The sequence below is a fragment of the Ptychodera flava genome (genome assembly GCF_041260155.1).
Source record: "Ptychodera flava strain L36383 chromosome 3 unlocalized genomic scaffold, AS_Pfla_20210202 Scaffold_27__1_contigs__length_13241970_pilon, whole genome shotgun sequence".
Lineage (NCBI taxonomy): Eukaryota > Metazoa > Hemichordata > Enteropneusta > Ptychoderidae > Ptychodera > Ptychodera flava.
This window is the reverse complement of record NW_027248281.1, coordinates 752,602-776,540: the sequence shown is the minus strand read 5'-3', so window position 1 is coordinate 776,540 and position 23,939 is coordinate 752,602. Positions and strand designations below refer to the sequence as shown.

The 23,939-nt window shown below is 37.1% G+C and overlaps 1 protein-coding gene across 1 annotated transcript in view; it reads right to left on the bottom strand.

Moving 5' to 3' along the window:
* Positions 1 to 1,010: 1,010 nt before the first annotated feature.
* Positions 1,011 to 23,939, bottom strand: part of LOC139126529 (out at first protein-like) — a 72,726-nt gene continuing 49,797 nt past the window's right edge. The window contains exons 3-4 of the mRNA XM_070692585.1: positions 7,769 to 7,946; positions 1,011 to 3,930 (exon numbers count right to left, since the gene is read on the bottom strand). Of these exons, the coding sequence (XP_070548686.1) occupies positions 3,653 to 3,930; positions 7,769 to 7,946 (456 nt within the window). The 3' untranslated portion in view covers positions 1,011 to 3,652. The remainder of the gene's footprint in view (positions 3,931 to 7,768; positions 7,947 to 23,939) is intronic.

Genomic DNA, 23,939 nt, shown 5'->3' with positions numbered 1-23,939 from the left:
AAGTACAAAGAAATTATGTAAATCATTGCCATTCAGAATAATGTGCATGGGCCCATCTTCAATGCATAGGAACCATGGGCACATCTTCAATGCATAGGAACCATTGGCCCATCTTCAATGCATGGGAACACATCTTCAATGCATAGGAACCATGGGCACATCTTCAATGCATAGGAACCATGGGCCCATCTTTAATGCATAGGAATACATCTTCAATGTATAGGAACCATGGGCAGATCTTCAATGGATAGGAACCATGGGCCCATCTTTAATGCATAGGAATACATCTTCAATGTATAGGAACCATGGGCACATCTTCAATGTATAGGAACCATGGGCACATCTTCAATGGATAGGAACCATGGGCCCATCTTTAATGTATAGGAACCATGGGCACATCTTCAATGCATAGGAACCATGGGCACATCTTCAATGTATAGGAACCATGGGCACATCTTCAATGGATAGGAAGCATGGGCCCATCTTTAATGTATAGGAACCATGGGCACATCTTCAATGCATAGGAACCATGGGCACATCTTCAATGCATAGGAAGCATGGGCCCATCTTTAATGCATAGGAATACATCTTCAATGTATAGGAACCATGGGCACATCTTCAATGCATAGGAACCATGGGCACATCTTTAATGTATAGGAAGCATGGGCCCATCTTTAATGCATAGGAACACATCTTCAATGTATAGGAACCATGGGCACATCTTCAATGCATATGAACCATGGGCACACCTATAGCATGGAGTGGCATTGTCAGAAGCATAAGCAAAAGCATGCAACAGAAGAAAAGATGATGGACGAGATAGTGAAGGTGACTTTTAAACTTTCTGGGTCACGCTATGGTAATGAACAAGAATGTTCTGATGAGTCTGATTTATCTGAGGCCAGGGATGTAATTCAGGATGCTGCCCGCTATTGACAGGAACTTTGCCCACGTAGAAGCTTGAGCTCCCTAATACAACAGTAACTCTAATCAATGAAAGAAGCAGAGCATAAAATTGTGAAATTGGTTTATTGACATCCAAATGGTCACAGCGTTCTTTTGTAATATCAATATAAGTAATATCATAACCATTTTGGTGGAAAGTTCTTACACTTCGGTGCAAGAGTAACAAGTGACTGTAATCTGTTTGGGTATGTCAAGGCACTAAGACTAAATATATTAAAAATACCGCAATTATACGGTGTCGCTCAAATTTGATCAGAATTGGTACATACCAAAGATCAACAATAAGTGTTATTTCTATCTGTTCAGTGCAGGAAAATTATACGTTGATGTTATGACAATTGCTGCACAGTACAACCAGAAAAACAACAAGAAATATTTAAACCAGAAAATTAAGAATGACAAATGTAAATAAGGTCTGAAACTTTAGGTACTGAAGGTCAACTTTAGCAACATGCATAGCAGAGAATCTTTCAACCATGGATGTACAAAAATAGACATCCATGATTTCAGCAGATCTGTTAATATGTCACAGTTCATAAACAATGACAGGAAATGACCAATTAGCTGTTTCAGTTACTGCTACCACTCTCAAACATAATAGGTACCCTGCATACAAATAGGTTAAAGGTCAAAATCCTTTTATTCAGATGTGTGGTCTGATTCAGTTCACTGCCACCACTCCTGCACACTTGCAGGATTTCACTTTTTCTTACCTCATTTGCACATTTTTGACACTGATGTGTTCATTTGAACAAATTCACATCTCAACCCCTACATCTACATGTACACCAAATACTGAGACGGTAGCTTTGGTGGTATGGGAGCCTTTGTGTGTGACGGACATACATCCGCACATACCCACAAATATACAGACATACAGACGCCACTCAGACTCATCATATAAGCTCTTTTTGGTATTTATATATAAAACCAAATATGAGCTAACAAAAATTATAGGTATACAGTCACCTGTTATCTAAATATGCCCATATACGGTATTCAAAATGCCAATGTGAGGGTGCTGTTTTTAAACATAGGGCCAATGTCCCAGTAGCTACTATAGACTTGAAGACGTACATAGTATAATATTAGATAATATGTACTCAGACTAGAAATGGTAGCCAGGAGGAAACTGGCTTGTAGGTCCATAATTTCCTAGCCATCAGCCTCTAACATAAAATATACATAAAATATACAATCATACATTTGATGCAAAAGCAACTATAAGGGGCTGATATTGCCATTTGTAGTAATGAAAACAATTGATGTAAAAAGTGTGACTGGTTTTTTAAATGAAGGAATAATGATGAACACGGCACATATATGAATATTTGAAGCAAATTTCAGAACATGCTGGAGATATTTTTTGTGGTTTGGATGGTTGAACTACCGTTGTGCATAAAAATTTGAAGCCCATTGGAGAAGCGTTTCAGAGAAGCTGTTAGACTATGTGAATATGCTAGATAAAAGAACTTTTTGAATTATTCATAAATGTCAACAATATCAGACAATAACTTCTGAGAAATATGTGGAAACAAAAATTTTGACCAAAAATGCCAAATTTTCCAAAATTTGAACTATGGACCTACTTGCATACCAATCTGTCTGATCAGCAATTTTGAAGATCTTAAAGGTGTCATTAGTTCAATATATCATATTTAGTTCATCTGTGGGAACCTGTATACCAAATATCAAAGCTATAGGATAAGTCTTTTTGAGAAATATTTTCTTACCATAAAGGGCAAAAATTGCCCCAAAAATTATAATTTGAATATATCATATTTTGATCATCTTTATGAACCTGTATACCAAATATCAAAGCTATCAAACAAAAGGTTTTGATGAAATAAAGTTTTGACCAAAAATGAAGAAAGATTTCCTTAAAAATACAAACTTGCATATTTCATGACAATTTGAATAAATCTAAGCTTGGTCATCCCTATGAGCCTGTCTACCAAATTTAAAAGCTGTCAAACAAGTGGTTTTGATGGAATAAATTTTAGACCAAAAATGACAAAAAAATTTCTTAAAGATACAGATTTTTTTTTATTTAGTCCATCATCCAAGGGATACTAGCCGATTTACAGGATAAGGTACCCATAACCCACTACCCCAATGGAGCACAGAGGAGTAAAGTGCCTTGCTCAGGGGCACAACACCGTGCTAGAGTCTCAAATTCATTGTCCTCCGACAGTGAATCCACTACTCTGGATTGACTTGAACCGGGTCTCGAACTCACCATCCTCCGACAGTGAGTCCGTTACCCTAACCACTGGTCCACGGTACCTCCTCAATCACAATTTGAACAAATCTAAGTTGGGTTATCCCTAGGGACCTGTATACCAAATAACAAAGCTGTATGACCAGCGGTTATGAAGAGGAGATTTTTACCAAAAACGCCTTTTTTGGCGCTTATTTGCATTTTTTTGACAATATCAAAAAATTAAAAACTTAGTTTCTCAAAATCATCTTTCTACAGAACAAATATCAAATCAGTAAGTACAGCAGTTCTCAAGATATTTGAGTGGACGAACGCCTCACAAATGGACATACATACATACATACAGACTGACGCCGGACGGATACCCGTCCCAATAGTTTCTATAGACTGTAGTCTGTAGAAGCTAAAAACACCTTTCAGTTTCATTGCAAAGTGGAAAATTACATTATTCAATACAAGGATTAACTAAGGCTCATCCCATAAACATAACTGCTTTTGTTTCACAAATAACTCAAATATTCTACATTTTCTGCAGGTTTTAATACCACATCTGTAACTAACAACTTTGCCAACTGAGTCTCTGCCTTTACAGTATTTCAGTCCACAAGGATACCATCCAATGCAAATCTCAAAATGACAGTTACAAGGTTTCCAGGCATTGGTAACATCATGGCAGTTGGCATATTGCATTGAAGGTAGTGGCCGCGTTGCACTCACTAGAGTATTGTATGTATAGTTGTTACCTGAAATAAATAAACAAATTCAATGTGAGACTTTCATGGACCCTACATCATATATGTGCATGTCTTGTAGTTGTAACCTATGAAAAAAATAGCAAAATGTAATGCTATGTAGGTCATTTTCCCCCAACACTCATGACCCGTCTTTAATTAGTCTAAAACATTCTCAAGGTCATTGCCCTTCAAGACCTCACAACCTTGAATTCAATTAGTCATGTTAGAAATCTTCTGGAAATTTAATGAGTTGAGTAAGAGAGATAATTAGCATGTCAATAAAAGTTCTAGATTCTTCTCATATGCTTCTATATAAGCACATAAGTATAAATAGGGGCCAGCATGGCTTGCAGTCAGACATTTTGGTATCGTTTCTCTTGTGTGTTACTTCAAGTCTTTGGAAACTCCAGCAGTATTAACTTCAAGACTTTTCAAGACCTTCACTGCCATGCTGGATTTATACTATGGACTTTGTGTAACTTCACGCCTGCAAGCCAAAGGACTGTTCATTCATCCGACTGACTGTTACAACTCTAAGACTGGCGCTTTGCCGTCCCAGCTGAGATAAGTAGTCTGTACACTTTTACAGTTTGTATTCTATCCCTGACTTATCAATTAGTTTTATTTTTCATAATAAATTTCATTTTATACGGAAACTGCTGAGTTCACCTTTTGTTTGTTTTCTCTTACGTAACAATAATCAATTCCATATCTTTCAATATTCAAAAAAACTTTCTTTGGACATCACAGAAATATTATAGCACAGGGTTTTCACCTGGGTATCTCTCAGCAGAAAATTTGAAAGCGCAGGGGGAAAACATGCAGGGGCAGAGGGGGAAAGTGCGAGATGTGCCCCCTCTTGCATAGAAAATTTTAGAGCCTTAATGTGTACAATGATGCAATCTGGTGCAATCTGAGAGGCATTTCAGTTTGTTTGCACTAGATAAAACTATTTGAAAATGACATAGGACACTCCAGGGGGGACAGCATGAGAGGGGTGTCCCCCTCTTGCCTGTGTTCGCGCTGCCCATTCGCCACGTTCTCAAATGCGAATCGAAATCAGCAGTGGCGAAGAAAAATCAATCCTAATTCGCCACAGTGGCGAAAGTGATTTTTGTTGAAAAAATTCCGCAGAATAAGCAAAAACGTGTTTTTTTTTAATCTTTTGTTGATCTGCGCTTATTCTTCGGCGATTCGCGAAAAAACTATATCTACTTCCGTATTGTTCTCTCCGACGTACGCCATTGCAATCGAGCCAAGTCTCGCGACAGATTTGAGGTCAATTTGTATAGGGTACAGCATGCACATAAATGACTATCGCAAGAATTGGAAATGCAGGCAGCCGCAATCGAGCCCTAGTCTCGCGATAAATTTGTCCAGTGTACCATCATGTGTACAGGAAGCAAAGCGAACACTCGCGAGAATTGAAACTACAGCAGACATATGCATTTTAATCGTGGTCACAAGTTCGGTGTTGAAATTTATTTGCATCGTGGTCTAGACGTTCCGTGTTGCAAATTTTAATCGAGGTCTTATTTTAATGGTGGTCGATTTGCATCGCGGACCTCATGGTCCCGTATTGATGTTCATTAAAATCGCTAGCTCTGCATGGCAAGGCTGTGTGTTACCGGTGTTATACGGCCTCCCACCACAGAGCTATAAAATCGCCATCCTAACGATGCATTCTATGTTGTTGTCGATTTGCATCGCGGTCTTGACGTTCCGTGTTGTTGTTCATTAGAGAGGTTATAATCTAATTACGTGTACGTCTGAAGGCACACAGTGGTCAGTTGTGATTTTTTGGTTGATTTTGCAGTATTGTTTTTCAGAAACATACGAAATTCGTCTAAGTTTTAAGAAACAATTAATTTCTCTATGCGAGGACTATTCAAGCTCGTTGTATCCTCGCATTAAATTTACTGATTTTCTGTAATACAGTTATTTATGTGGTTTAGGGAAATCTGTGTGACAGCTTCAGCTAAAAAGTTGAATTAGACGACAACATTTCATTTATGTCAGGAAATCATAGCACGTACGTCTTGTACAGGTGAACTCTACGGAAATTTCTGATATTCAAAGATGTTTGCTAATTTACAATGATGCTCATACTTAACGAGATTTCCTGTCTAAATTCCCACAAATCACCAAGAAAATCTAAAAATTACTACATGAAATTAAGACTACGTGTAGAAGTGTTGTTTGATGAAGTACCGAACGTCTGTGCCACATGTACGCGACGTCTTGTATGACGTGACAAAGACGCTATGTGTACTGATGGAACGTAATTATGTGTAACCAAACTTCTATTTTAATCGCAGTCCGAACGTTCAGTGTTGCTGTCATGCTGTTGATTTGCATCACGGTCCCAACCTTCCGTGTTGCAGTTCATTGTAATCGTGGTCTCAACATTGCGTGTTGCTGTCAATTTGCATTGCGGTCCAGAATCAAGCAATTTCCAGTGTTAAAATGAAGTCTCAATTGGATACAAGGTTGATGTGTAGATAGTTTATTCTTGTGCATGCAACCGACATTGGAGATTATAGCATTATAGAAAGCTTTGTTTTCGTAAAAATGTGTGGCTAATAAAATTTGTTTGTGGCTTATAAAAATTTGAAACTATTCGCCACAGTGGCTAACAGCTTTCAAAACCCAGCGCTAACACAGCTTGCACAGAAAATTTTGAGAAATGGATGTGTGCGATGGTGCAATATAGTGCATTTTGCGAGGTGTTTCAATTTGTTTTGCACTAAGTATTAAAGACAGATTAAAACTGACATTGGACACTGATATTTTTAAGAAATTTTTTGCATCACCAGTATCTTAGTAACAATATTCAACAATCCAGCAATGAAAATACATTTCGTACCTGGTAAAAAATCAGTTCTCGGTTTACCAGAGATTCCCGGTCAAAGAATTTGTAGGAATGGCAGAATTAAAAAGATAAAAAAATCAATCTTCAAAATCACCAAAAAAAATCAGTAATTTTTAATTCTAATCGACTTTATGGACAACACTGGTACATGGTAGAGTTGACTTTTCAGATCCTCAGATTCAGATCCCCTGATTCAGATCCTCAGATTCAGATCCTCAGATTCAGATCCTCAGATGTGACAGTGGCTGTAACTATTGTTGATTTTTTACAGAATTAAAATGTTTAGTGTATCAACTACGATATCATACTCTACTCTTGAAAGTTTGTTGAAATGGCCAATATTCAACTTGTGAACACAACATGTACGGTACACATGTAAAGTGCTTTAATGTTATTGTGTACAAATGGATGTCAGTCCAGAATAAAATTTAATTGTGCACAATAACAATGCAGTGCATAGATGTAATGGCTGTAATTCTTAGTGTGTCTTAATTGAGAATAAAACAAAGTTGCATTTGTTTTATTGATACCTCTAAGAATTAAAATGTGGCAGAACATTACCACCAGCAAGAATATCTTGTAGTAGATTGATACAATTTGTTGCAATTGCCACTAGTGCACTGTGCTGTGCTGTTTGTGTTTGTTATTTGTCAGTATGGAATTTATGACTCACTACTAGATTATGGCTTGGTACTATTGTTCTGATCAACACTGGATCTTCACACTAAATTTCTACTGATACACACTGATTTTAAATTTTCATGTGAACAGATAGCCAGACGTATAAAACACATGGACCAGTTGCAATTTGCTCTTTATGTTTTTTTTTGGTTTATGGTCTAGATAAGGATTTATGGTATCTGTACATGCCTCAAACATTTAGTTTAAGCTTTTCTGATACTCTTACAGCCCTTCACTTCCAATATAGAGTATGACAGAGAAGTGTAAATACTCTCTGATCTTTCTGTACAGTACCTTTAGATAGGGCTCGTAAATCACTTTCTCTGATGTAGGTTGAATCTTGTGCTTCTACACAGGCATTGTAGATGTGCTTACTGAATTTTCGAGACTCTTTAATGTCAACTTGTAAATCCATTTGCAAGTACTCTTGCCCTTTATCTTCTTCCGGGTTACGTATTGTTCCAGGATTTTTCTGTGGTGATGAAAATTTCTTGTTATTTTACTATACTTTGCAAAATTCACAAATATCTTTGAAAGGTCACAAAACTTGTAAAATAACTTCAGCAGTTTCCTAAAATGAAAATTTTAACAAGTTCTCTGATTTTCAAATGTGTTGTGATACAAGTATTGCAGTATCATAGACAAAAGGGGAAACTTCCCAGCACAAACCTAAATATACCAAGGAGCCCGTGGCATCACATATGTACATGTTTCAAAGAACTTCCAACCAAATTTACAGCAACAGTAAACTAAGGCGGACAGTTGCATATACATTATGTGTACTTTTTTGTAGGTTGCAAGTTTTGCAGCTAACAATTGTAGATAACAAGTCATCATTGATGACACAGTCCCCACTTGTTAATTAGTAATTTGATTACAGGTCCTCAGACAGCAAGGATAGAGTTCTGTTCATTAATTGGGTCTGTGATTAAAAAACACTGCGATACAGATTAGACTAAATTGCCGAGAATGAGTTCCATGGTGGTGAAAATGTAAAACCAATCTTGGCTGCCACCCTAATTATAAAAGTGATTCAAGTAGTAATTAATCTACAGGATGTTGCCAAACGTTTTTTGCTATTATAACACTGACAGACTATCACCTGTACCACATTTCATACAATTTGATGCAGTGCTACTGGGCATTCATCCTAAAAACAAAAACAGTGCATTTATTGCAAAGTATGCACAGGTTCAATATCCTATCAAAATTGAAGGGTATAGAACTTGTGGTTACTGAGATATGCATATATATATATATATATATATATATATATATGTATAATCAAGGTCAAAGGTCATTGAGGTCACGTGACATTTTGAAAAAAAAAATGTATTGCTAATAAATCCCTATATGCCAAAAATCAGACCTCTACCTCTATTCGCTTGCCCAGAATTAGATATGTGCATAATAAATGAGGTAAAGTGTGTGTTGTCATAAGGTCTCCCATCCTACTAAATACAAGTCATCGTTGATGACACAGTCCCCACTTGTTAATGGGTGCTTTGATTACAGGTCCTCAGAGAGGATAGAGTCCTCTTCATTAGGTCTGTGATAAAAATACTTTTGAATAAATTCGCTTGATACATGTGTGAGTTGTAGTTCAGGACATGGAAAAATCGTAATAAAATGGCCACATGGTGGCCATATTGGATCGAATCACAAAACAAATCAATGTGCATATGTATGACATAGGTCAATGTCCTTGTACCAAGTTTGAATAAATTGGTTGAGATATGCCTGAGTTATGGCTCTGTACATGAAAAAATCGTAACAAAATGGCCGCATGGCGGCCATATTGGATCGTATCACAAAACAAATTGATGTGTATAGCTATGACATTGGTCAATGTCCTTGTACCAACTTTGAATAAAATCTGTAGAAACATGCCTGAGTTATGACTCTGTACATGAAAAAATCGTAATAAAATGGCCGCCTGCTGGCGGCCATATTTGATCGTATCACAAAACAAATCAATGTGCATATGTATGACATAGGTCAATGTCCTTGTACCAATTTTGAATGAAATTGGTTGAGATATGCCTGAGTTATGGCTCTGTACATGTAACAATCGTAACAAAATGGCCACATGGCGGCCATATTGGATCGTATCACAAAACAAATTGATGTGCATAGCTATGACATTGGTCAATGTCCTTGTACCAACTTTGAATAAAATCTGTAGAAACATGCCTGAGTTATGGCTCTGTACATGAAAAAATCGTAATAAAATGGCCGCCTGGCGGCCATATTGGATCGTATCACAAAACAAATTGACGTGCATATGTATGACATAAGTCAATGTCCTTGTACCAATTGTGAATGAAATTGGTTGAGATATGCCTGAGTTATGGCTCTGTACATGAAACAATCGTAACAAAATGGCCGCCTGGTGGCCATATTGGATCGTATCACAAAACAAATTAATGTGCATAGCTATGACATTGGTCAATATCCTTGTACCAACTTTGAATAAAATCTGTAAAACATGCCTGAGTTATGGCTCTGTACATGAAAAAATCGTAATAAAATGGCCGCATGGCGGCCATATTGGATCGTATCACAAAACAAATTGATGTGCATATGTATGACATAGGTCAATGTCCTTGTACCAATTTTGAATGAAATTGGTTGAGATATGCCTGAGTTATGGCTCTGTACATGAAAAAATCGTAACAAAATGGCCGCACGGCGGCCATATTGGATCGTATCACAAAAAGAATCGACGTGCATATCTATGACACTGGTCAATGTCCTTGTACCAACTTTGAATAAAATCAGTTGAAACATGCCTGAATTATGGCTCTGTACATGAAAAAAATCGTAATAAAATGGCCGCCTGGCAGCCATATTGGATCGTATCACAAAACAAAACGACGTGCATCTGTATGACATATGAAGTAATCCTTGTACCAAGTTTGAATGAAATCGCTTCAGGCATCTCTGAGATATCTGCGTGAACGGACGGACGGACGGACGCACGCACGCACGCACGGACGCACGCACACACGCACGGACATGACCAAACCTATAAGTCCCCCCAGGACGGTGTCCGTGGGGACTAATAAAGGACATAGCACTTTTGGGACTTATTTATTGACATAAACGTATATTTTAGGTAAAAAATCAAGTCCACATGCAATTTTGTTAAAAAATTTCTATCCTATGGTTATCCCTATATACGAAAAATCAGACATCCAGCTCTATTAGCTTGCTCAGAATTAGATATGCACATAATTAATGAGGTACAGTATGTGGCATCATAAGGTCTCCCATCATACCAGATATGAAAGGTGTGGCACTTGTGGTTACTGAGTTATGGACAAATATGTATATTTGAGGTCAAAGGTCATTGAGGTCACGTGACATGTCAAAAAAAAATTGTATTGCTAAGTTATCCCTATGTACCAAAAATCAGACCTCTAGCTCTATTGGCTTGCTCAAAATTAGATATGTGCATAATTAATGAGGTATAATATGTGGCGTCATCCCATCATACCATATATGAAGGGTGTAGCACTTGTGGTTACTGAGTTATGGACAAATACGTATATTTGAGGACAAAGGTCACCAATGTCACGTGACATTTTGTCAAAATGTCTGAGATATCTGTGTGAAAGGATGGACGAACGGATGGACCAACGGACACAATGACCCGGACACCATGACCCAATCTATAAGCCCCCTGGACTTCATCCGTGGGGACTAAAAACTGTGTCACTGCATCCTTTTTGCACTAGAATACGATGAGAAACTAAATTTTTATTTTTCTTGGCCTTATACATGGGCGTCTACGGAGAACTGACTTATACATGGGAGTCTATGGAGAACTGCCTTTACATGGGAGTCTATGGAGGAGTGCCTTATACCTGGGAGTCTATGGAGGTGTAAACTAAAAAGTCCTCCAAGTCTAACACGGCCAAAGTTGATCGCATTGTGAAACAAATCGACTTGCATCTGTATGGGGTAGGGTACTATCCTTGTGCAAAGTTTGAAAGAAATTGACCAGGGCATGTCTCAGTCTGATGTCTGTGTGAACGGACGGACGTACGCACGCACGCACGGACAGACGGACATGACCCAATCTATAAGTCCCCCCAGACTTCGTCCGTGGGGACTGACAAACTTTCTTCGTGTCATTGATGGCCTTGATTTTCTTTGGATATTGACTGGACACATTTATTAAAGACGTCACTTTAGCTTGTCAATGACAGTGAAATGATTTTTTGCAGAAACTTGATCGGTCCAGCCAAGTACACATGCTTACTCATAACAGCTGGACTGCGATGATCACAACATTGTTTTGTGATATTCCGATACAAAATTAAAATAATTTTATTAATATGTCGCATTGACTATAAAGTTGCAAATGTTTCCTTGGGTGTTGAAACATGTTAGCATAGTGTACGTGTTACAAATCAACACACCAAACAGCAATGTTCATGTAAGAACAACCTGCTTGATTTCCATGGACTTTCTGGTCCGCCCATCACACTGTTATGTCTGTTTCCCCTCTAGCTTCCGAAAATTCTTGGTAAATTTACAAATTCAGTCTCAAAAGTTTTGAGTAAATTTCAAAATTGATTGTATTAATTAAATTGTCAGTTATTAACAAATTCCTTTGGATGGCGATGCCAATACAGCTCATCTCAGAACGGACATACTTACATACACACAAGATTTGGCAACACCCTGACAATTACAACCCTTTTCAGAATTAGAGCGCGAAGCCACTGCAGTGAACTGCAATAAAACTGCTTACACTAATTAGTTTCAGCTGTAGCCGTGGCCACTTTGGTGTTGAACAAGGCTACTTGATAAAGACCAAAAAGTCTGCTTGTACAAAGGCAAAACTAGCTCTGTCTGAGGCTCGAGTTGTAAATGAGAGTTCACGATTGGCACCCTGTGTTCAAGATTAATATACAATGTAACATTACCATGCACTGGTCCATGTACAAATCTTTTTATTTCAACTTCCCCAGACAAACTGTCGGCATGGGACATACAATGTTGTCGACTTTGCCAGCTGGCTACAGCTGAAACTAATTAGTGTGAGCAGTTTTATTGCAGTTCACTGCAGTGGCTTCGCGCTCTAATTCTGAAAAGGGTAGTAAATAATCTTCAACAGCACTGATTTACATTTACAAATTATTCTATGTGAAGTAATTCTCCAATTGCAGATACTATGACAAGCATAACATTACACGATGGTTCAGAATGTTCATCGACAAAGTTAACTCAAAATGTACTTTGAAAACCATAGTATTTTGACAGCTGTTACCGCGGCTACTTACTATAAAAAGTCTGTTGAAAAAGAGTACTAAACATCGTTGTTTTTCAGGTCAACAAGTGATTGAATCAAAAACATGTGTCATGAAACAGTAAAACTACAACTGATAAATAAGTAACTTTTCTCAAGAGTAACTTGAAGCGCCTCGCCTGAAAGAAAATTTCATCCAGTTTCACAGAAACTGACTGCGTAGTGCGTATTCGAGCGCCACAGCAATGAACCAACGGTCGGGGAATCCCCACGAAAATCACTCACACTACGTACTCGTCCAAAACATTGATTGATCACTTTTTAGCTGCATGATTCACTTGCCAAATATATTTTTATTTTGTAGATAAATAATTGAATTTCTAATTTTTTTATTTTGTTTGTTAATGAAAGTCATTTTAATGTTTTTATATGCTTTAAAAAAATTAAAACCCGCTAAAAAGCGACTATTTGGCCAAAATTCAAACGAAAAACACGAAAACCAAGCTCGAATCATGGGCTATTTCTGTATGAATACTTGCCGATGCACGATTTTTGCACCGAAATTCTTCACTCATTTTCGTTGGTATGACTTTGAAACTCCTGGAAGCGATTGAGAAGAAAGGGTTACCTTGAATTATTGAGTTTTTGCTGATAATTTGCCAAATTAAATGAGAAAAAACACTACGAAAACACACACCATCGTACGCAGGGCTAGCAAGAGAGTTGCCGACATCGACGGTTATTTACGAGAAGTGAATAAAAGACTGGCATTTTTGGAAGCTATCGAGTAGCTGAGGTAGGCTGGGATACGACTTGGGCCCAAGAATGCTGAATTTCGGCAGCAATTTGGCTTTTTACGTCAAGTCCCAAAATGGATTTGAAGTCACCGACCCTACGTACGGGTCTTTGCAGGGCTGTGGTGAGCGGGGCGATTAGCTGTAGCGGAACACACAGCATCGTACGCAGGGCTAGTACAACATGTGATCATGGAGGTTGTAGGAGACTGAGGTTTCTTGCAGTGTCGCGCCGATGAAATGGGAAGCTGAAATTTTCGCTCGTAATTTTGCAAACGAAATCGTAAATCCACTCAAAACTTCGTATTTTTTTTTTTACATATTTATTTTTAAACCCATGAGGAACGTAATTCATTCTCCCCTGCACAGTAAAAAGGAGATCGAAACGACATGCATGTCAGACAAAGACCAAACGCACGCAAGATGTCCATCCACATCCACCAATCTCGTAATTTACACCGACAGAACAAAAACAATTTGATCGAGCATGGACGTTCTAACGTAAATGCATCATTGTCTATTGCATTTTCATGTAAGCCAATACACTCACACGTACGCTCTAAGTTCAATTATAATGTCAATCCAATACGATACTATTTTCGTTGATAGGTGAGTGTGCAGCATGAATGGTATGCTGAATTCGTTAGATAACACTGATCACGTGGTGTGACAAAATAGTTTTATGGAAGTTGTTGACGGAAGTGACGTCAACTTTGCTTCTCCCAACTCTATAAGCTTCCTCAGTTACGTAACTTCGTCGCTAAATATAATATGTGAACCTTGTCTGTCGCGAGTATTTTTTTAGTACAGTTGGATTTTTGTGGCTGTAAATGATGTAATTCACCACCTACATACTTAAGTTCATCAACAGAAAACTTGTTGTAAAGCGGTTCTATCATCATGATGCACTGTCAACAGCGTAGATGACATGAAAACACTGTACTGTATGGGACCGGCCGTGAATGATGACATGTTGGCAAAAGATACAAATTTTCAATGCATTCATTTGTATGTTTTTCGTACAACAGCACTTGTACCTAAGTGCAATGCTAATGAACTGACTGCAAACAAACAAAATTTTGACCATAATAATAATGACGTTTCGGATTGTCATTTGTCTTATTCGCTCACCTGTTTTACATGTATGTGAATATACCAACGAAGGTCATGCAATCCAGCAAAGGTCTTGCTTACGCATAGGTGTAAGTAGTTGGGTAACAGTGAAAATATATCATAATGTAGTTTTTAACCGTTGCACTCAACAAAAAAAAATTACTACAATCTGTAGCTTTCGGGTCCGTCCGTTAACCCTTCATCAGCATGAATGACACTGGCTGACAATTGGCATCAGTCACATGGTTCAGTGATCACATGTAAATCAGTGACTGAATTAGGCTACTGTATACTGATGGTAAGGCATAGGGGCCATGATCATGATTCAATTCAGGATTAGAGCTGGCGATGTGTATTGCTTCCTTGACTCCATGCCAAAACCAATTTGATTCCTGGTCCAGAATTGAAACATTATCAAACATGTGCTTGGTCGCTCTCATATGGAGACCCACTGGTGATGAATCCCTCTTGTGTTCATGAATCCATTTGCGCAGCCATCTCTCAGTTTCACCTATGTAGTGGGCAGCGCACTCTTCACATTGCACTTTCTACACCACTCAAGATTGATCCTAAAAATTGGTTCTGTCCTTGGGAGCCACCAATGTACTTCTGATGGTGTTACTTGGGGTCACGTGAACAGAGATCCCCATCATGCGGAATTTTCGACTCAGTGCTTCTGTAACTTCCCCCACATACATGTAGGGTAAGGTGACAAGGCCCTTAGTAGGTGTTTCCCTGTTGTAGCTGGGATGGGGTACTATTTTTCGACTGCTGGGCATATTCCAGGACCATTTCGGATAATTACATATACTCTACTTCTGTTTAATATCAGGGTTCGCGGTAGAGGGCGCCACAGTCGCAAAATGTGACTAAAACTTGTTTGTGGCAAACAAAAACCCATCGGCAATCGCCAACGATCTCAATAGCGTGGCGACAGCTGATTTCTATAGTCGAAATTGATAAAACTAAACAGTCCAACTCTTAATGCTTTTCCACTGATATGCTAAAGACAACATAGAAAACTCTTTATTTAAAGTACTTACTTGAAATTGTAAAGGAAGATAAAATACAGAAAACATTTACAATTACATTCTCGCGATCTCCATGAACTTGCATTCCGATCACGTTGATACTGAGATAGACAACCATAGCTAAAAGCAGCAAAACTCAGCGAGGATTCCGAACTTTATTGACACAGTATTTCATATCGCAGAATCAAATCAAACTGATTACACATTCCCTGGATCAGCAACATTTCAGTGAAATTTCCACATTAATCAAAACTTGAAAAAAGTGAAACAAAAACGTGTATGCTGTCGATCAACAGCATTGTGTGAACTGTAAACTAACTGGCATGTGCATTGACTGCACATAAAAGCAAGTCGACATTGCAATATCAAACGGTCTACATCATGTGAAAACAACGACATAGCAGTGAAAGTTGTAATAGTCACCGGTAAAAAACTTCACTGATGAAAGGATAATAGCGTCAAACAAATGAAATTGCAAATTTAGAGAAGGAAAACCAACGTCGCATCGTGGCCTTGAGTGAGAATAACAATGGCGGATGTGCGGAGTGGGACTATTCTATTTTGGTAAAGGGGGTACGGAGAGACACAGATTCATGAAGGTACTGGCAAAATGTGCCATTTTCCTAAGATGCTGTCGCGGGAACTTCAATGTCCCATTGTTGTAACACCTTTTAATTGTTTTTCTGATCGGAAAAGTAATTTTACTAACTGTAATGATCTATTATAGGCTCATCACCTTTCTGTATCTGGGTTTTAATAACTCGGGTAAGAGCACGTAAAGTAAAGTGAAGTAAGCCTTTATTGAAATCGTATCCCTATTGGGGATGTTGATCATAAAGTGGAATACAGGTTTTGCAAAATCAACGACAAAACAGTATATATAGATGAGGATGTAACATTTTCATCAATATTTTACTTTTTCATTTTTATTTTGGTCTGAGTTCAATTTTCCCAAATTACATAATGATGATTTGTCTGTTCTTGAAAAATGTTTATGTGTCTCTGAATGTGTTTTTACAAATGTTTAGTTTACTTAAACATAATTTCTACTGTATGTAGCCTTTGCAGTGAGAAGAGAAATGTATCATCTCATGATGTATCTCATCTAATATATATATATATATATATATATATATATATATATATATATATATATATATATATATATATGCAAATTCGGAATTGGCAGACGTAAAAATGTTTAATGACTTTCAAAAATGTTGTATCATAGTAGCTTCAATACATGCAGCAAGTTTCAACTTTGGTCCAGTCAATTTAAATATATATCTCTAATTAGCAAAGTTCATTAAATATGTAAATTAGGAATTGGCTGCAGTTAAAACGCTTAATGACTTTCAATAATGTTAAATCATAGTATCTTTAATGTACATACCAAGTTTGGTCGATTTTGATCAAGTCAAATCAGACATATATCGCTAATTAGGAAAGTTCATTAAATATGCATATTAGCAACTCTCTTTCATGTCACCCCTTAATGATTCCCACTGCTGATATATCTTGGTGTGATCAACATTTGTAGCAAATCTCATCAAATTGTGTGCAGTCGTTTTTAATGAATATCCGTTTTTTCTAAAATTATTAATCATGCAAATAAGCAAAAAGTATGCAAGCCACACCTACCAAAAACTAATCAGTTCTTGCCATTTGCTAACTGAATCTATGTACCAGATTTGATTCTGATCTGATAAGCCGTTTTTGAGATATCGGACCAACAGACAGACAGACAGACAGACAGACAGACAGACAGACAGACACACGGACACACAGACAGACAGACAGACAGACAGACAGACAGACATCGCTGCGACATATGCTCACGTGTGTTAACACGTGAGCAAAAAATGTTGCCACATTGGATGATCTCGTCAATGTCCTTGTACTGTACCAACTTTGAAAAATAGTGACAACATCACTGTTCGCTCCCATATAGTTATCAAAACAAGTCAACAATTGTATGAAACATGGACATACATATACAAACAGACTGACATACACAGACTGGCACAGAGTGATGACATTGACCCCAAGTGTGCCTTGGCCCATGGATAAAGATATAACAAACAGCTGAATATAATGATAAAATAGTTAAGTATAGGCCTATACAGGCACTGAGAGTGAATATGTTACAGCAATTTGATTAGTTTCTTTTCCTTTTCTACTTCTGTGATAATATTTAAGACAATCAATCTGCAAGGCAGTTTATGTATTGACAAATATGTTATCTTTTACAAGCACACAGTAAACTGTTCTTGATTTTTCATTTACAATATTTGACATAGACTGAAATACATAACATGCAACCAATGTTTACACTTTGCCCATAGACCAGATACATGGAGAAATTTCAACATAAAATCATCAACTCAGAAACCCTACAGGAAAAAGTAAACATTGTTTTCTTCCAGAACAGCTGGTACATCCACATCTGGAACAACTTACAAACTTAACCATTACACAAGGATGATGACACAAGAGATAAAGTTAAACTGTGGTGAACTTGACTATTCCTTTCAAATCCTTACCTAACTTGACATCTTAAACTAAAATACACTGCATGGTTAATTGTGCACAAAAATACATCGGGGTGGACCATTTGATAAGGGATGGTGTCTGGAAGATCGATGAGGTACATTATCTTTTTTATCCGATCCATTGTACATTCTTTTTTCCCCACTCTCCCACCTTTTCTTTTGTCAAACCTTCTCTGGCTGAATTTTTTATTGGCATTTGTTTGGAATTTTTTCAAAATCTGCCAGGATTTTTTTACCGCATTTCAACACCAAATACAGTTTACCACATCAAGTGCTTACTAAATCACCACATTATATACTCTTAGTTCCAGTAGGTATAAAATTACCAAAAAAAATCTTAAGAATACAAAATGAAAGATTTCCCAGTAAAACTGAAAGTTTCGCAAAGTTGCCCCAAAAATTCAAAATTCCGGATTTCAACTTAATTTCAATATATCTTATTAACAAAAACCCTAAGGACCGGTTTACTAAATATCAAAGCAACCAGACTGGTAAATTTTGACAAACAAATTTTTTGACCAAAAATGAGAAAAATTGCCCCCCCCCCCCAAAATACAAAATTGCAGATTTCATCCTAATTTTAATTATATCTAATTAACATAAACCCTAGGAACCTGTACACTAGATATCAAAGTTACCAGATCAGAAGTTTTAAGGATAAAAATGTTTTGACCAAAAAAGGCAAAAATTGCCCCAAAAATAAAAATAAAAATTGCCAGTTTCAACATACCTTCAATACATTATATTGAGATTAATCTTAGATACCTGTATACAAAATACCAAAGCTATCAAATCAGCAGTTTTTGGATTAAAAATTTTTTTATCAAAAATTTGGAAAATTGCTCCAAAATTACAAATATGACAATATCAATACAATTTGTACAAGCATGACTGAGGTCATTCTGAGGAACATGAATATTAAGTTTCATAGCAATCAGACGAGCGATTTAAGAGAACAAGACTTTTTGACTAAAAACGGAAAAAATACCCTAAAAATACAAACATGCAAATTTCTTCCCAATTTTTGCACATATAATTAAGAATACCTAAAGAAATCTGCATACCAAGTTTCAACCAAATCTGACCAAAGCTTACTGAGTTTTAGCCATTTGCAGGATTTTTCCTTTTTTCCCCCCTCATTTGCATATTTTTGGCACTGACATATTCATTTGAACAAATTCACATCTCCACCCCTAGGTGCACCTGTACACCAAATACTAAGACAGTAGGTGCTACGGTTTAGGAGTTTTTGATGTGGACGGACTAACAGACATACATACATACTTACATACATACACACAGACGCCATTTTGCCACCTTTAAGAATACCTCCCATTTGCATATATACATATGCATATATGGGAGCGTAATACAGGGGTTTCATTAAGAGCCGGCAGCCGGCGAAATTGACCGGTTACTCTCACGATTTCGCCGGCTACTTTTTCGGAAAATTTGAAGTCTTTCATCGCTGAAATATTTTTTACCTTCTGAAATGATACGGACAAGTTTCACAAACTGACAGTCAAACTTTGCAACGGCTTTTATGTGAAACAAAATTTAGAAGACGAGCGACAACTACGATCGCCTTGTACTACGATGCAGCACGGTCTTGCGTATACTGCCATAATAAATATCAGAATTGCAACGGACGATTCTATGGCTACCTGAATTGCTGATCCCGATGTGGTGACCTTTATATACGCCAATAAAAACGTGCATACTACTCCTGTCGGCTGTCATTAGCTAAATTCAAGTGGTTGATGAACAAATGAAGACGGAAGAGATCGCAAGGTCAAGGTTCTCTGTACGATCTGCGGTTTTGAAGTGGACCAAGAAACAAGAGAAGGATAGTTACGTGGATTTAAACTGTTTTCGAAATGACCTGATTTTATTCTCATGAAAAACTTCCCGATTACAGTTCAAATTTAGTAAGCTGACGTGTGTTGCATCGTGATAGGCATAAGCTTAAATGTCAAGGTATATAACCCGCTGGACGTATTATATGTACTGCTTTTTGGTCTATTGACGCCAATAAAAACGTCACCCAGAGAGTGGTTAAAATACGACCAGACCTCTAAAATTCACTTCAAAAGCGATTGTCAGGTTAAATCCAAATGTGAGCTTCTGAACATACTAATTTTCATATCCTATATCAAGGTTCTTACTTTGCATACCCATATAGTCAAATAACCCTGAGGGTCTTTGTTTCTATTTGCGAAATATGGTAATGATTGTCATTTTTTATTGTTATTGTTAAATAAATTATCCTTTTTACCTCCCCAGTGGTATAAAAGTTCTTCATCTACACATTGCCATACCAAACATCAGGGTTCTTACATTAATTTTTAAAGCATAACATTATACATTAATGAAAATTTTCTCATTTACTGTTCTTAAAATATCAGTGTTTCATCCAGGATGGCATCAACAAGGGAGATTTCCCTCTTTAATAGAAAATTTCGGGGGGATTTCACCAGTTCATGTGTTCTACTTGTACCTCTACATTTCATTGGGGGAGTGGTCCGCCTTGACAAATTAATTGGGGTGCCAACATTTCAACAGAGGGGCAATTCCCTAACCCCTTGTCTAGATGTAACACTTATAACATCGTCTACAATATCAAATTTGTATCATTAATAATTGTGAATTATAGTTTACCTCCCAAAAGCATAGAGGGTCTTAGGTTCTAAGACTTCAGTTTTCTTTGTTCAAAATATCGTCAACATTACAACATTTTAATATTTGTAATTATGAATTATCATATTTAGGCCTAATCTCCCAGGAAAATGACTTTTATGATATGAACACAAATTGCCCTGGAACACTGCTGACAATTCTCCTGAAAATACTAGAAATTCATGTGACTGTGAGCTGTAAAAAGTGAATTTTAACTCCTTTTTCAGGGTTTCCAGCCTTCGGCCGGGAGGGGGAACACCCCCTCCCGCACCCTCCCCCACAACGACCGCTTTGTGGTCATGGCAGCTGCAAGCCGCCTACTTTTTCATTCTGGCCCCCTACTTCAAAACTTAATGAAACCCCTGGTAATAAAATAGGTTGGTACATGTCTGAGCTATGGTTCTGGACATGAAAAAATCTCAACAAAATGGTCGCCACGCATCCATATTGAATCTTATCGTAAAACAAATCAATGTGAGATAGGTCAATGTCCTTGTACCAACTTTGAATAAAATCAGTTGAGACATGCCTGAGTTATGGCCATTGAAGGACATGAAAACATAGCGCCAAAGTTGCCGTAGCACGCTGACAGTATTCAGGAGTATTAATTTGGTGGGAGTTTAGCACAAAGGCATGTAAAACTTGCAATGCAAGCACATTACATGGACAAAGTCTCTCATTTTTGACATTATTTTGGTGATATTACTGAGGGCTCCCTTAAGTGGTGTGGACTTTTGATGTGTAATATAGATTGAATTTTCAACAAGTCATCATTGATGACACAGTCCCCACTTGTTAATGGGTACTTTGATTACATGTCCTCAGAGAGGATAGAGTCCTCTTCATTAATTAGGTCTGTGATAAAAATACTTTGATACAGATGGCGCTCAATGGCCAAGAATGAGTTCCATGGTGATGAAAACATAAAACCAATGTAGGCCACCATCCTAAAGTTCATAAAATGAGTCAACTAGGAATTAATCAACAGAATGTTGCAAAACATTTTTGCATACAATTCTAACACTTGACAGATTATCACTGGTACCATATTTCATAAAGTGTGATGCAGTATTTACAACACTATGAGATCAACATCTGTATCAAGTTTCATCACATTTGACGTTGTATTAATTTGTGACTATATCATCCTAATTAGGAAAGTTCATTACTTATGCAATTACAAATTAATTAAAATGAATCTGATAAATGTCTTTTTCAATGTTAAAGCAATGTGAGCTTAACATCAGTTAACATCGGTATAAAGTTTCATGAATTTGATGCAGTACGTATTTCTTGATATATCAGCCTACTTACGAAACTTCAATAATTGACATGTTACTGCTACATGACGTGAAACAAATTGACGAGCATATGTATGAAATAGGTCAATGTCCTTGTATCAACTTTGAATGATACTGGTGGAAATATGTCTGAGTTATGGCTCTGTACATTTGAAAATTGTAACAAAATCACCACCATGCAGCGATATTTGATCTTACTGTTTAAAAAATCAACATCAATATGTATGACGTAAGTCAATGTACATGTACCAACTTTGAATAAGATCAGTTGAGACTTGCCAGAGTCATGGCTCTCGACATGAAACAACCATAACAAAATTGCAACCATGTGGCCATATTTGACCATCTCGTGAAACCAATCGACATACATATGTATAAATAAGTCAATGTCCTTGTACCAACTTTGAATAAATTTGCTTGACACATGTCTGAGTTATGGTTCCGGACATGAAAAAAATTGAAAAAAAATGGCCACACGGCGGCCATATTGGATTGTATCATTAAACAAATCAATGTGCATATGTATGACATAGGTCAATGTCCTTGTACTAAGTTTGAACAAAATCGATGAATAAAATTTGTTGAGACATGCCCAAGTTTTGGCTAAGGACATGAAAACATTGTAACAAAATGGCTGCCATGCAGCCATATTGGATCATATCATGAAACAAATTGACATACATATGTATGACATAGGTTAATGTCCTTGTACCAACTTTGAATAAAATCAGTTGAGATATGCTTGAGTATATTATGGCTCTGTACATGCAAAAATCGTAACAAAATGGCCGCAAGGCAGCCATATTGGATCGTATCACATAACAAATTGACATGCATATGTGTGACATTAGTCAATCTCCTTGTACCAACTTTGAATAAAATCGGTTGAAACATGTCTGAGTTATGGCTCTGTACATGAAAACATCGTAATAAAATGGCTGCATAGCAGCCATATTGGATCGTATCACATAACAAATCAACATACATATGTATGACATAGGTCAATGTCCTTGTACCAACTTTGAATAAAATCAGTTGACATATGCCTGAGTTATGCCTCTGTATATGAAAAAATCATAACAAAATAACCACAAAGCAGCCATATTGGATCGTATCACAAAACAAAGTGACATGCATATCTATGACACTGGTCAATGTGTTTGTAAAAACTTTGAATAAAATTGGTTAAAACATGTCTGAGTTATGGCTCTGTTTACGAAAAAATTGTCATAAAATGGCCGCCTGGCAGCCATATTGGATTGTATCACAAAACAAATCGACGTGCATATCAATGAAATTGGTCAATGTCCTTGTACCAATGTTGAATAAAATCAGTTGAAATATGTCTGAGTTATGGCTCTGTACATGAAATCGTAATAAAATGGACGCCTGGCGGCGATATTGGATCGTATCACAAAACAAATTGACGTGCATATCTATGACATTGGTCAATGTCCTTGTACCAACTATAATAAAAGTGGTTGAAACATTTCTGAGTTATGGCTCTGTACATGAAAAAATCGTAATAAAATGGCCGCCCGGCGGCGATATTGGATCGTATCACAAAACAAATTGACGTGCATATCTATGACATTGGTCAATGTCCTTGTACCAACTTTGAATAAAATCGGTTGAAACATGTCTGAGTTATGGCTCTCTATATGAAAAAAATCGTAATAAAATGGCTGCCTGGCGGCCATATTGGATTGTATCAGAAAACAAATCGACGTGCATCTGT